The 16,233-nt window shown below is 42.5% G+C and overlaps 1 protein-coding gene across 1 annotated transcript in view; it reads right to left on the bottom strand.

Annotated features, from left to right (window-relative positions):
* Positions 1 to 4,105: 4,105 nt before the first annotated feature.
* The window catches only part of WDR36 (WD repeat domain 36), a 543,291-nt gene continuing 531,163 nt past the window's right edge, over positions 4,106 to 16,233 (bottom strand). The window contains exon 23 of the mRNA XM_069226458.1: positions 4,106 to 4,548. Within this exon, the coding sequence (XP_069082559.1) occupies positions 4,399 to 4,548 (150 nt within the window). The 3' untranslated portion in view covers positions 4,106 to 4,398. The remainder of the gene's footprint in view (positions 4,549 to 16,233) is intronic.

Here is a 16,233-nt window from a genome sequence, read left to right as displayed (position 1 = left end):
ACCCCAAACTAGATGTATCCGGACCCATCTCCTCCGTCCGAACCGGGAGAGCATCCAATTTAATCGGATGGATGGCAGAATTGGGACTATGTGAGGTATGGAGAACATGGCACCCCAGGGCATGGCAATACACACACACATCGGCAGCTCACCACTCCCAGGCAAGAATTGACCTGGTGTTCATGCCTGTGCTAGAAATCCCCAAGGTCACTGGTGCTGAGATACTACCCCGGGAGTTTCAGACCACTCCCCAGTACAGATCCGAATGGGAAGCGCGTCCCCCAATCAGCGCCCCACGTGACGCATGAATGCATGGTATTTACAGAACAATGACTATACCCTTGAAATAAGAGACCACCTCACCCAATATTTTAATCACAACGTGGGGTCCTTACGGTCCCCGGGCACGGTCTGGGCAGCATATAAAGCCACGTTTAGAGGCTTAGCTAAACACCGAATACGCACCCGTGAGAGAGCCCGGGACCAGCAAGTGACAGCCCTTGAGGCTAAAGCCCTGGCATTTGAACGGTCTACGACCACTGCCACATCTGCCTCGGCTCTAAGACGTCTAACGGCGATTAGAGAGGAGATAAAGCAACTGGTGCTTGAAGCCGCAAAGTATGCCTGGAGAGCATAGGCAGCTCGTGTGTATGGCTGGGGGATAAGAACAGCAAACTCCTCCACTGGTTGGCCACGCGCCCACTAGCCAACAGAGTTATCCCTGAGATCACGAGCGAGACGGGCTCGATAGGGAGAACCCCCAGTGAAATTGCAGGGAGCTTCGCCTCCTACTACACCCAATTATACGCGGTGCGTCACCGTCTGACAGCTGAAATGGAGTCTCCCCTCCTGGACGACATCACTCTCCCCAGTATTCGGCAGGCGACCAGAGTGAAACTGGATGAAGCCATAACCCTGGCCGAAATCGCAACAGCCATAGCTGGCCTGGCGACAAATAAGACGCCCGTACCAGACGGATTTCCGGCTGAGCTCTACAATAGATGCGGAGACATATTAAGCCCTCACCTACTCAGCAGGCTTAATGAAGCAGAGGAAAGCGGCCACTTCCCCACTGGAATAGACCAAGCCACAATAGTGGTGATCCCAAAGACCCAACCCCCCTCGCGTGACCTCTCGGCCTATAGACCAATCTCCCTGCTGAATGCCGAGATTAAGATACTATCAACCCTACTCGCTACAAGATTGAAAGCGGTGCTCCCCACACTGATACATCCGGATCAATGTGGCTTTATGCCCACTCGCAGCACCAGACACTGTATTAGGAGGTTACAAGTCGCACTGGCTCAGCGCGGCACTCTGACTGGGTCCCCCCTCGCCCTCCTCCTAGTAGATTTCGAGAAGGCCTTTGACACGGTGGACTGGTCATATCTGGAACAAGTTCTGAGAAAGAACGGATTTGGACCCAAATTCCGAGGTCTTGTAAAGCTACTTTACTCTAACCCAACCGCCCGCATCCTGGTAAACAGAGTGATCTCTGACCCTTTCCCTATCTGTCGCGGAACCCGTCAGGGGTGTCCGTTGTCGCTGTTGCTCTTCGCCCTCGCGATTGAGCCGCTGGCCACAATGTTGAGAGAAGATCCATTGGTAACGGGATGGGCGTGGCCCACGAGCCCGGAAGACCGGATTGCACAGTACGCGGACGACGTCCTTATTTACCTTTCCAACCCAGCGGCAAGTGGCCCACATGTCCTAGAACTCCTGGACCTCTTCTCACAGGCCTCTGGCCTAACACTAAATCCCAGTAAATCCATACTGATACCCTTACACCCCTCCAGAGAATGCATAAGCTGGCAAGAAAACATACCAATCCGCCGAAACAGTTTTAAATATCTAGGGGTACACATAACCCTGCTCCCGGAACTAACATGGGAACTCAACATCACGCCACTCATTAAAAAGTCCAAAAAAGATCTTCAACGCTGGCGGAACTTACCACTCAACACGCTGGGCAGAGTCGCACTGTACAAGATGATGATACTCCCCAGCTTCCTATACCAGTTGCAAAACTTCCCACACCCAATCCCTCGGAAATGGTTCAACGAGATCGAGACAACTGCACGCCAATTTCTGTGGCACGGTTCTCGCCCCAAACTATCCCTTGCCACATGTCAAAGAGACATCTATGAAGGGGGATTCGGAATGTCTAATATCTATTTTTATTACTTGGCCATGCGCCTACTGGTGATTAACGATTGGATGTCGGGAGGCTGGACCAACCCTGCATATAGACTAGAACTCCAGGCAATCGGGTACAACGGAGTTTTCACTGCTCTATACGGGAGCGATTTCACAGACTATCCCTGAGGTTACCAGACTGGTGCTGACAGGGTGGCGAGCGGCACAGAAGGTCACGGGTTGGTGGCCCCGGCTAACACAGCAGACCCCTCTTTGGCAGGGGAGATGGCTGAGGGAAGTCTCCGCACTAGAGGGATTCCGTAAGTGGGACACCATAGGAATATCTACACTGGGTGACATTTGGGGTGACTCACAAATCCGATCCTTTGGGGAACTTCAGAAAATATACTCTCTAACTAATACACAGTTTCACAAGTACCTACAACTCAGGCATGCTCTACTAGTGCATTTAAGACCAGGGGACAACGTGCCAGAATACAGTCCACTTGAGGCGAAGGTCATGATGGGACACCTAAACAAGGGAGGGATCTCCCAGATCTACCGTGCTATCCTGGCAAACACGTCCCCCCCCCCCTTGAGAAGCTACGCCAGAAATGGGAGGGTTGGGTAGGTGCCATAGAAGATGTAGACTGGAGAGAAGCTCTAGCAGCCCCCCGAACACTGGCCATATCTACACGTTTCCAGTTACTACAAACCCTTTACTTACACTCAACCTATCTCACCCCTAAACAACTTCAACAGGCTAATCTCCGCCCCACAGACGAGTGCCCCCGTTGCTCTCAACCTGGAGCCGACTTCTTTCATATGACTTGGGCTTGCCCAAATATAGAGTCATATTGGGGGTCAATATTGGAGGAGATCTCTGAGGTTTTGCAAACTACGATAGAGTTATCCCCGATACCGCTTTTGTTAGGGGCCATGGGCGAGATGGGTCTGAGCAGAGCGAATCGAACCTTCCTGGGAGTGGCTTGCATGGTTGCAAAAAGAGACATGTCAGAATGGAAAGCCGTAAAAGTGCTGACCCTCGCCAAATGGAGACGAGGAATGGACTGGTGTGCAAGATGTGAAAAACTTGTGTACGAGGTGAGGGGGTGCCCAGACAAGTACAATAGTGTGGGGGAACTGGGAGACTTTGCTTGACGCTTGATATAATAGAAATCTCCACTAACACCGGAGGATACTGTCTATCGAGAGGGAGGTAACCTAATCGAATAACTATGATCCCTGTTTAACAATGATAGGAGGGTCAAACCCACAACTTACGAGGTGATGATGACGGCGCTGAACTCTAACAGCCAGCATAACAATAGAGACCACGGACCGTGTGCGGTGGTGGTGGGTTCAAACTCAGACTCTAACTTTCATTTCAAATTTTATGGAACTCACAAGAGTCCCACGACCAAAAGGACGAACAATTCGGATGTGACACATGATATAGCCCACAATGGGCGTCAGGATGTCGGTATTTGTATTTGTATCGGTATGAGTAATTGTAACTGTTGGTGCATTGTGTGTTTTTTTTTTTTTCTTTTCCTTTCTTTGTTTTTTCTTATTGTGTTTTGTTATTGTTCTACCTATTCAAAATAAATAAAAATCTTTATAAAAAAAAAACTGCTCCTAAGTATGCACTAAAAATCTAACTCAAGGAGAAGAACAGACACAAGTGAATTATGCTACTGCACCACATACTACGACTGAGCTCAAGCTACAATAACAATCCACCTTACACCCCTCACAATACCATGTGCCGGATATGACATCAGTGACTGAACATGAAGTGATGCTGGCTGCTTCTTAACCCTAACCTGCTTGGGTTAGCTTTCATACAGTGAAAAGAAATATGTGTTGTGTGCGTTCAAAAAGAAACCTACTGCCCACAACCATAACAGTTTATCGATTTTGACCCACCACGCAAAATGCTAAATTTTGTTAAAACACACAATTCATATACATTTTTATGTATTTAATATAAATTTGTTATTCATTTTTACAGTTCTTAGGAGAAGCAAAGCAGTGAGCTTTAGCTGTGTGCATGATATAAACAGTTTTCACATCTTTATGCTGTAAACTCTTTAAAGTCAGAGAACATTACACTAGCAAAAGGCTAAAAATGTATGAATGTACAAATTATTCATTAAAAACAATAATTCACTATTTGAGCATGGGCGTTAACCCACAAATCTGAAATTCTTGACAAATAGAAGATTGCTGCTTGGGAAGAAATATACAATTTTTTTAATTTTATAACAAAGCACTTTTCATGTAATTTAATACACAAAGACTTTGATTGAAAAGAGTCTGTAGGTGGGTCCACGTGGTCTCTATTTTTGAAGACAGTTTGGAGAGTTCATCTAAAAGCGTTGGTTCCGACGATATGGTTCTCAAATGCAACTGAAAACAAAACACAATGTCAAATATTTACAGTTCTTTATTGCTCTATATTAATTACATATACATTTAACTGCAACCTGAAATGGTACCTTTCGTTATTTTTCTCTATATAGAGCAATGGGCTGTAATACAAAACTCACAAATGCGAAAACTGGGTAGGGCAGGTTTTCATGGATCATTGAGGTCTCTCTCAGAAAGGAAGCAACTCAACGGACCTCAGTTGTCTCAAGGATGTGCTATAGAGTGTTGAAGTGAGGAATATCCTTTAGCAGTGTCATTACAGAACACCGGATAATGTAACAAGTCACATAGCCTCGAAGTCAGGCCGCGAAGGGAAGTCATCTTCACAAGACAATTCACCAGTAGACGTATGGCAGTTAAGCGTCTGGTTCATCTAGTTACATCAGCTACATATTCCAGGAGGACTAGCAGTGGGGAGGAATCCGAGTTTGGGTAAATTCAGCTATCAGTTTATTTCTAGGCATTGTGACTATCAGGACAATACAAGGGAAGGTGGGTACATTTGGCTTGGGGGCAGGTATATTTGAAGCAGGTAGTAGGAAGGGCAGTGTTAAAACAGTGTAACAGTTTCAAAGTGTAGTATATTCAATATAGGAATTTTAAATGCAACAGTTTATACCTGTAACTTAAGTATCTGAATTTAGTTTGAGTGCAAAAAAATGTTCAGCACTCATCAATAATATAAAGATCCAAATCTGTTTCCCAGGCCCTGCAGGCTAGATGTATTGCAGTGGGGAAGTCTGTTAGAGACTGTAGAACCTTGTTACCCAACCACAGGCTGTAGTTGTGCGTAGTACGCTTGTTAAAGGGATGGATACTAAGGGTAAAATGGTGAATGTGGAGTAAGCAGAGCATAATATATGCTTTAGCCTATAATATATGGGGGTGAAGTAAACCAGTCGCCCTAAATTGGTCTAACGTTCGGTATATAAAATGTTGACCAACTTGGATCAGCTCTCTGCTGTTTAGCATTTACCCTACGAGTTTTAGCCTCAGATATGGGGAATGATGGATCGTCTAAGAGTGGCACAAGTGAATATAGTTGTCTTGTTTATCCTTTTTACATGCTTCTTGTCATCACTTCCAAGCCGTAAAATGTCTGTATTAGATAAGTGGATGTCATTACAGCTTGGGATAGCATCTGCGGTAGAGTACAATACCCCTTGTAATTTCAGTTCTTTCTATCATCAAGTGCAGCTGATGCTTTTTGTATGAACAGGTAACAAAATGGACTTGCATTACCAAATAGTACTCTGAGGTCTGAGATAAACAAAACATCTTAATCAAATGGGAAAATGAGCTTGTCCCAATTTAACTTCATCCTCGTCAGAATATGAATAATAAACTAAGTTTAGAAAAATATTCTCAGGGGCATAATAGGAAACAAACACTTACCACCTGTAACAACTGTTTTGCAGCTTGGAGCTCTTCTAAATTCACATGATGTACATAAATCTGCCAACAATTAGTTGGAGCCAGAAAATTCCCTATTTTTGTTGTGGGTGTCAGCCACAGAAGTTGTGTCGACCCCTTCTTTCATCCGTAAATCCATATTGCCCCATTATGTGGTCTCCATTATAGAATTTTATAAAATACATATTAATATGAAGAAAAAATCTGGATTTTGCAAACTCACTTCCTGAAACAGGGAGGCAGGCAAGTTGTCTCCAAGCTACAACACAACTATTACAGGTAATTAACTTTCTTTTGCAGCATGAATCTCTTCCAGATCGAAATGTTGTGAACACAAAGGTTTTTTGAGCAAGTAGAGCGTGAAGGATGGGAGGTTGCACACAGGTGCTTTAAGAGCTCCTGTCTCACTTTTGACACCTTCTTTGATCGGATATCCACACAATAAAGCACAATAATGCTTAGGGAATGTGTGTAGAGGACCAAGTTGCTGCCTACACATGTCATTAATTAGGACTTTTGCTAAAAAGGCCAGTGATTCCCCCTTTTTCCTTGCAGAACATGACCTCTGTCTCTGCTTTAGGCTTTCCCATGTCATTTTGTACCATATTTGAATGGACTACACAACCCACCTTGCTATTTCACGTTTTGATGCTGGTAACTCACTGCTTTGAGCTAAGTGAGCCACAACGGACTGTTTGGTTTTTCTCATCGACATTTTTTTTTGCATTCTAGTACATAATACCTCTTTGTCACATCACGTGTGTTGAATGCATTTTCTGTCTGTGTTGTTGGACTTTGAAAATAGGAAGAATTTGTCAAATCTGATTAATATTGAAGTCAAAGACCACATTAATAATGATTCGAGGATTTGTCTCATAAAAACTTTGTCCTTGTGGATCTGAAGATAGGGCTCTTGAATAGTTAGTGACTGTAGTTCACTAAACCTTCTTAGTAAGAGGACTACCATGAGGAAAGCTGTTTTTAGTGTGAATATCCTTACATCTGCTTTGTAGTTCAGGTAAAAGGGGTGTCTCATGGGTTATGCTAGGACCAAGTTGAAGCTCCACATGGATGCTCGAGTGCAGCTTGGTGGGCAAAATATTTTACCCCTTCTAGAAATCTTTAGATGCTTGGTGAAGTCAAATAATGTTTCTGGATGCTCCACTACAGTAGATAAGTGCATGATATCTACATAGAGTTCAAAGAAAGGTTTCCTTGCTTCATTGGACAAATAGTTCAATCCAGCTAGGTAGCACTTCCTTGTGGTAGGTTTCCTTACCTCTCTAATTTGCTCCATGCATCTTTGTCGTAACCCCATAAGGTCAAACTGTTACTCTTCAGGAGCCAGACTGCTAGGCTGACGCTATCTGGGTCTTGGGGCATCCTGTAGTGTTAGTAAATTGAGGCACACAGGTATCGCTATCATGTCTGCCATCCCGGACCAATTCATCCACAGGCCATTACCCTTTCACAGGTGGAGTGCATACCTGGATGCAAAGCAATGGCATTTTGTGTCTCGAGGTGATCTATGTTCATTCGGAAGACCCCAGGGTTTGAGGGTGGTGTCTATCACCCCTTCAACCAGCTCCTATTCGTGTTAGCTTCTGTCTTGCCTCTAAGTCTCTAACATTTGTTCCCCTGGAAGATGTACTATTATCAACAGATTTCTCTAGACCTCCCACATCTATATGTCATGTGCTAGCTTTGATAGTACATAAGATTTCCCGTCTCCCTGTTTGCTGAGGTACAACATGCCTGTGGTGTGGCCTATTTGTATTTGCACTACCTCCCTTGTTATTTGTGTATGAAAAGCATTTAGTGCCAGAAACCCTGACTAGAATTCCAACACATTTATGTGCTTCACTGCTTTTTCCTGTGTTTGCTGTCCTCTGATTTTCAGATATACTAAGTCAGCACCTCACCCGAGTGTGATACATCTCTTGTGATGATCAATGGATAATATTTGCAGTCCCTGACCTTTGTCATACTTGTAATCCATCATCTCAAATGTAGCCTCAGTTTGCTAATGACAACCACTAGATCATGGCAATCCCCGACACCACTGATATGAAAACCACTCCTGTAGTAGTCTCATATGTATTCTGCCAAAGGCTGAGTGGGATGTAGGACACCATAATTTGTAACATCCTCATCACAACCCCCCCACTGACTGTGATGTCTGGCAAAGGAGAAATTGGTCTTTCACTGCCAGAGCCTTTTTTGTACAGGGAATGCTTTGGCTATTTCCAAATCCGAGCCCACTCCCATGAAGGTTTCCTGCTAAGCAGAAGTGTTGGTTGATTCCTCCTAGGTGATGGAGAAACCCAGGGTGAACTGTGTTGGATTACGTGATTTGCACTTTCCTGAACTGAATGAACGAGTTTGCCTTTATCATCTATGCAGGGGTAGGCATATATACCCGGCACCTAAGGTGCCCTTTGCAGACACTGTTGGTGCTCATTTTATGCCAAAGGGGTAACATGTTACTGGTAATGGGTTCACCCATGACAAATCAGAGGTATTTCCTGTATCTACTCTTCACAGGGATATAGCAGTAGGTATCATTCAAATCAATGGTCACCATATAGTCTGCTGCTTAAAGCAATGTGATCATTTCTGGAAGTGTTCTGATATTAGTTTTTGTGTTTTTACAAATTTGTTTCTATACCTCAGATTCATGATCAGTCTTAAGGAAAAGTCTGTCTTTGACACTGAGAAGTATACTGAGTATATGCCTTGCTTGTACTTGTCCCCCGGTAATCCTCTATTGCTTCTTTTTTAAACAGGTCTTACACTTATTGTAAAAGCTTAAGGTTTTCTTGTTTGAGTCTTTGCTTCCTTGATGGTACCTTGGGAAGTGCATTTTCCAGCTCTATGTAGTATCCATATTGCAACATGTTTAGCAACCATTTGTGGATCCATTCGTCTTCATTCAGGTACCTCCCCAAACTGCCCGCTACAGTTGTTACATGTTGTGGGTGACTTGTGTTCAAGTCATCTTGTTGGTTAACTTGAGCATTTTGAACTCTGGCATTTGCCTTTAGCTCTAATGTCAAAAAACGTTTTTGGTGTCCACATGTATGCCAGCTGAGGCTGTCTGCAGTGTTTAGAGTCGATTGTTTTTGATATGTTTGTTGATGGAAGGAGGGTGTCCTGTCCCATGTCTATTGCTTGGTGCTCCCCTATGAAAGGATCCTTTTCTTTGACGGGCTACCATGGCTTTTATCTCCTTCTTGTCTTTGGTCATCTCCTGCAGAAATTCATCTACAGCGGCACCAAGTAATTATTTTCCAGTAAATGGATTATTTATGATTGGAGTCTGCACACCTCTGGTTTGGAGCTAGATATTCTAAAACCAGGCGTGACTTTTCAAAATTGTGCTATACAGCACTGTGTAATTACTGTGCCTGCCACATCTGGGGACAGCTTTATGCAAGTGATGGCAATAGTCTTTACCGCCAATATGAAGGACTTTGCTCTTTTCTTGAATTCATCTCGCATTTGTTGCATCACCTTTTTTTTTTATTTTTTTTTATCACTTTTGGTTGCCATACCTGTTTAGTAAAGCACTGGAGTAGGCTATTTTTCATTTTGTTGCTGCTGCCCTCTCCATCTTTCTACCCACTGCCTCAAAGATCAATCAAGAAATACTTGTTTCGGAGTGGGTCTGTGAAGGATGGGGCTTAGCTCATTGGTGAAGAGCGGATGACTATAAGGGAATCCACAGGGACCTTTGATTTTATGATTGGCGGATCCTGTGGAGACTATTTTTTTCTACCCTAGGAGTAACCACATTTGAGGATGCTGGTTCTCTGAATGCTTCCCTTCCCTGTTGCAGTTACACATGTAAGAAACAGGATCTTTTTTGTGTTTAAAGCAGTGTCTCTAGAAGGAAACAAGATTCTGACTTCTTTTCCTCCAAGTGCCTGCTGATGTCTTTACCAGTGTGTGGCATAAGCTGATACCATTCACAGAGTAAGAATTAGATGAGTAGAAATCAACATCCACTTGTGGGGAGACGTCTTCATCCTGTCTATTCTGTTCTGTATGCGTTTCTGTATCATCATCAGCAGCATCAAAGGAAACCGCTTCACGGAGTTAACTTGGGTCAGGGGTTGATGGAGCTAATTCATCCTCGTGCTGTGGCTCTATATATTCCCAGAGTCACTTTGTTTTAAAATGGGGATTTTAAATGTCTTGAAACTGTCTTTGAATTCCCTTTTCTTTATAAGCAGCGCTGCTATTTTGGCTTTGAGGCTTTGTTTTTCTCGTCAACCTTAATTGCCTTCTCTTTCTGCTTGAAGTAGTTCGCTTTCTTCCTCTGGGGAGATGCTACTTCCCCTTCTTTCTGGTGTACTTTGTGAAATTTGAGGTTTGTCTGCTCTGGTGCCTTTCAACTTCAAATCACAGGGTTCCGTGCCTTTTGGCATCAACTCAGCTATCAGATCTATTGACGCCAATGGTTGTTTGCCCATCTTTGAGTTTAGCCATCTCTGGTTGGAAGAGATGTGAGAGATTGTGGGTGTACACTTTTTTGGCAAGTTAAACAACTTTTCCAACCACTGCACTCATGAGGTCTTCAATTTTGGGGTCTAATGGCGTCTAGTGATTGATACCCGAGCCTAGCTGCTCCACATGAGTCACTTTAGTGTTTCTGGTCCCTTCCTCTTTGTCTAGGCATCCGAGGTCTTTTAATAAATACTGTTTTGCTTTAGCCATAACTTAATGTGCCCAGAGTTGTTTTACCTTCACTTTCAGTGTTCTGGGCAAGAAAGCCTCACATGCTTTACAACCTTCGGATTTATAGACCTCATTTGAGTCTTTCTATGATAGCTTTGTGTGATACTTTGTTTAAGCCTAAATGGACATTTTTTTATCTCACCTGGCGTAGAAAAACGGAAGTGACCCTGGGTTTGCAAGTGACCCATGGCTATACATTTCTATGAACCCCCCTCCTTTATTTTGTGCCTCCAAGTTATTGAGGTAGTGCATAGTATTGGTGTTGTCTCTAAACCAGACTGCTGTCTGATCGCGTGGATGGAAGAAATGCTTTTAGGACTAGGTGGACTGTCATAATTCCAGATAACTGATGTAATAGGAACTCTCTTCCTCTGTCTAAATACTCTGGACAGGCAAGTAAATCCTCTACATGAGCTACAAACCTATCAGAGATCATCTGTGACAAAAGGTCTTAGTGGTGTCTTTTGTTGGAAAGAATCACCTTGCAAAAGATTTGCCTGTTTACACCACCACGCCCGAGACGGTCTTGCTGATACTGTCAGATTCAACTTGTCTTTCCAATAGTTCTTCCTCTGAGACTACTGATTTTTCAGGCACTGGCCTCATATGTAACTGTTCATTTGTGGCAACAAAGATGCAGGAAGCCAAGGACCCTAGAAGCAATGACATCTGAAAAGAAGCAGAAAAATTGCTGCTTAGTAATATATGACATTTGTTGTTTTTTTTAAACTGTGAATGTCACTCCTTTTAAAGAAGCACTTTTCCCTTGATGGAGTCTATAGTGGGCCCTAGATAAGATAGGTTTTGCACTGGAGTCATTCTTGACTTTTTTCTCTGTTTATGTGTAGACCTAGTTTTCTGAGGACGAAGACTGTTTCACCAAAATCATGTATCAGATTCAAGTGACTAGGGGCCATATGTACGAACACATTTTCCCATTGACACAGAATGGGAAAAACCCTTTGCTACATCTGGCCCTAGGAGTCTTGAGAAGCCAATCGTCCAAATAGGGATTTATGAATATTCATTTTTTCTCAGATGTGCTGCCAAAACTGCCAAGCATTTTGAGAACGTGTGAGGGGTTGACTTCAGCCAGAATGGGAGGACTGGGAATTGAAAGTGTGTTGACTGGCTACCAGAAACCTCAAATACTTCCTTTGGTGTTTCGTTACTGGAAGGTAGATGTGTGTCTTGGAGATCTATTGTGCACAGGAAAATGTGGCCAAAGGCTAACATTTGGATTTTTCCAGTGTTTTAGGTCTGGCTTTAGTCCAGGCCTTTTAATTTTACTAAAATTATATTCATAATATTCTCACATAAAGGGGTTTTCAGAGACCCACTACAGCATAGGACAATGGGTCAGCCTACTTCAGCCGCTGCTAACTTTACTTTCAGTGACTTCATTTAGCCCTTTCACAAGAAGCACATCCACACACACACAAGGTAGTTCCCTAAAGTGCCAGTGATTTTGCTTTTACTTTATTATTTAGTGTTGCTATTTATTTGTAGAACTAGATGTGGTAGGAGGACCCTTTCTACCATATGAACGCACAGGGCACTTTTCAGGTTTATCAGCTTCTGCCTCCTGCTAATGGTGTTGTAAATTCCTTCTGAAGTGGTTTTTGTTCATCCGCTTGTTGCCTTTCACAAAATACCAACAGCACAAATGAACTATGAATATAAGCTCATAATGGTGCTCATTTTTGCAACTTTGTCATTCCATCCTTCTTTTTTGCCTTTTTTTTTTGTTCTTTTTTCTTTTACTTTCTTAGTTTCTTTCCTTCCTCTTTCCTCTTTCTTTCTTCTTTCCTTGCTTCTTTGTCCTACCTCTTTCCCATTGCTATCTTGTCTTCCCCCTCCTTTCATGCTTTCTTTTATTTCTTGCCTTTATTTCTTTTTTCCTTTCTTCATTCCTTGCATTCCTTTATTTCTTCTTTGTACTGCCTCTTTCTTTCCTGCCTTCTGTTTTCCTTTCTTTTATTCCTTTTCTTTCATTCATTCTTTTTTCATTTTTTACCTTTTTCCCAAAGGGAAGAGGCTGGCAGCCAATGCCAGATCAATTGGCTTTTCAGTCTGTTAGCGAAGACCTTTTATATTTTACTAAAATTATGTATATAGCATAGTTACCTATAGGGGTTTCAGCCAGACTTAGCCCATTATTCTGTGGTTCTGTCATTCAAATTTTCATTCCAACCCCTCTGGTTTCACAATGAGGTACGGCTTGCTGCCCTTTCACAAAGATCACTCCAACACACAAAGTTGTTTCCTTCAGTGCCAAGGAGAACTATGGCCATGTGTGCTTTTTTAGATCAAAATTTTAGACAATGTTTTTGTTCAGATGATGCAGGCCCAGCAATTTTCCGAACAATAAAGTTTTGCAAAAACCATATCAAAACAAAACAAGAATTGCCAAAAGACTAGCGGCCAACTCCAGATCTATTGACTGTGTCAGTGCTTGTTATATCTCTATATATATATATGGAAAATGTCACTTACTCAGTGTACATCTGTTCGTGACATTAGTCGCTGCAGATTCACATGCTGTGCATACTGCTTGGCCTACTGTGGCTTGTTGTGTCGTTAACACATCTACACAGTAGTGTTTGGTAAATGTATGAGGCGTAGACCATGTAACTGCCTTACATATTTCGGTTATTGGAATATTTCCTAGAAAGGCCATGGTAGCACCTTTCTTTCTAGTTGAGTGTGCCTTTGGTGTAATAGGCAGTTCTCTTTTTGCTTTAAGATAACAGGTTTGAATGCACTTAACTATCCATCTAGCAATGCCTTGTTTAGAAATTGGATTTCCTGTATGAGGTCTTTGGAAAGCAATAATTAATTGTTTTGTTTTTCGAATTAGTTTTGTTCTGTCAATGTAGTACATTAACGCTCTTTTGATGTCTAATGTATGTAGTGCTCTTTCAGCTACAGAGTCTGGCTGTGGGAAGAACACTGGTAATTCTACTGTTTGATTTAAGTGTAACGGTGATATGACTTTTGGTAAAAATTTAGGATTTGTCCGTAGAACTACTTTATGCTTGTGTATTTGAATAAATGGTTCTTGTATGGTAAATGCTTGAATCTCACTTACTCTTCTTAAAGATGTGATGGCAATTAAAAATGCAACTTTCCATGTTAAGTATTGCATTTCACAAGAGTGCATGGGCTCAAAAGGTGGACCCATGAGTCGTGTTAAGACAATGTTGAGGTTCCATGAAGAAACTGGTGGTGTTCTTGGTGGTATAATTCTCTTTAGACCTTCCATAAATGCTTTTATGACTGGTATCCTAAATAGAGAATTTGAGTGCGTAATTTGCAGGTAAGCTGAAATTGCTGTAAGATGTATCTGAATGGAAGAAAAAGCTAGCTTTGACTTTTGCAGATGTAGTAAGTATCCTACGATGTCTTTGACAGATGCGTGTAAGGGTTGAATTTGATTATTATGGCAGTAATAAACAAATCTTTTCCACTTATTTGCATAGCAATGTCTAGTGGTAGGTTTCCTAGCTTGTTTTATGACCTCCATACATTCATGTGTAAGGTCTAAGTGTCCGAACTCTAGGACTTCAGGAGCCAGATTGCTAGATTCAGCGATGCTGGATTTGGGTGTCTGATCTGTTGTTTGTGTTGCGTTAACAGATCTGGTATGTTTGGTAGTTTGACATGAGGCACTACTGAGAGGTCTAGTAGTGTTGTGTACCAAGGTTGTTTTGCCCATGTTGGCGCTATTAGTATGAGTTTGAGTTTGTTTTGACTCAACTTGATTACTAGATATGGAAGGAGTGGGAGAGGGGGAAAAGCGTAAGCAAATATCCCTGACCAACTCATCCATAACGCATTGCCCTGAGACTGATCTTGTGGGTACCTGGATGCGAAGTGTTGGCATTTTGCGTTTTCCTTTGTTGCAAATAGATCTATTTGTGGTGTTCCCCAACTCTGGAAGTAAATATTCAGTATTTGGGGGTGAATCTCCCATTCGTGGATCTGTTGGTGATCCCGAGAGAGATTGTCTGCTAACTGATTCTGAATTCCTGGAATAAAATGTGCTATTAGGCGAATGTGGTTCTGAATCGCCCAATGCCATATTTTCTGTGCCAGGAGACACAACTGTGTTGAGTGTGTCCCTCCCTGTTTGTTTAGGTAATACATTGTTGTCATGTTGTCTGTTTTGACAAGAATGTGTTTGTGGCTTATTATGGGTTGAAATGCCTTCAGCGCTAGAAATACTGCCAATAGTTCTAAGTGATTTATGTGAAACTGTTTTTGGTGAGCGTCCCATTGTCCTTGGATGCTGTATTGATTGAGGTGTGCTCCCCACCCTATCATGGAGGCATCTGTCGTTATTACATATTGTGGCACTGGGTCTTGGAAAGGCCGCCCTTGGTTTAAATTTATACTGTTCCACCATTGAAGCGAGGTGTATGTTTGGCGGTCTACCAACACCAGATCTAGAAGTTGACCCTGTGCCTGTGACCACTGTGATGCTAGGCACTGTTGTAAGGGCCGCATGTGCAACCTTGCGTTTGGGACAATGGCTATGCATGAGGACATCATGCCTAGGAGCTTCATCACCATTTTGACTTGTATTTTTTGTTTTGGATACATGTTCTGTATTACATTGTGAAATGCCTGAACTCTTTGTGGACTTGGAGTGGCAATCCCTTTTGCTGTGTTGATTGTCGCCCCTAAGTATTGCTGTGTTTGACACGGCAGAAGGTGTGACTTTGTGTAGTTGATTGAGAAACCTAGTTTGTGGAGGGTTTCTATGACATACTTTGTGGGTTGTGAACACCTTTCTAGCGTGTTGGTTTTGATTAACCAATCGTCTAGGTACGGGAACACATGTTTTTGCTGCCTTCTGATATGTGCAGCTACGACTGCTAGGCACTTTGTAAAAACTCTTGGCGCAGTTGTTATTCCGAATGGCAACACTTTGAATTGGTAATGTATCCCTTGGAATACAAACCTTAAGTACTTTTTGTGTGAAGGATGTATCGGTATATGGAAATATGCATCCTTTAGGTCTAGTGTTGTCATGTAGTCTTGTTGTTTGAGTAGTGGGATTACGTCTTGTAATGTCACCATGTGAAATGATTTGATGTAGGTATTTAATGTTCGGAGATCTAATATAGGTCTCAGACTCTTGTCTTTTTTGGGTATGAGAAAGTACAGAGAGTAAACTCCTGTTCCTTTCTGGTGTTTTGGTACTAATTCTATTGCTTCTTTTAGTAGCAATGCCTGAACTTCTAGTCATAGAAGATCTATATGTTGTTTTGACATATTGTGTGTTTTCGGTGGGACGTTTGGAGAGAATTTGAGAAATTCTATGCAATAACCATTCTGGATAATTGCCAGTACCCAAGTGTCTGTTGTTATCTCCTTCCAATGTTTGTAAAATTGGCTTAGTCTCCCCCCCACAGGTGTTATGTGTTGGGGATGTGTGACTTGGAAGTCACTGCTTGTTTTGAGGGGTTTTGGGGCTTTGGAACTTCCCTCTATTTTTTTGGAATT

The sequence above is a fragment of the Pleurodeles waltl genome, chromosome 1_1 (genome assembly GCF_031143425.1).
Source record: "Pleurodeles waltl isolate 20211129_DDA chromosome 1_1, aPleWal1.hap1.20221129, whole genome shotgun sequence".
Lineage (NCBI taxonomy): Eukaryota > Metazoa > Chordata > Amphibia > Caudata > Salamandridae > Pleurodeles > Pleurodeles waltl.
This window is presented reverse-complemented; position numbering and strand designations above follow the sequence as displayed.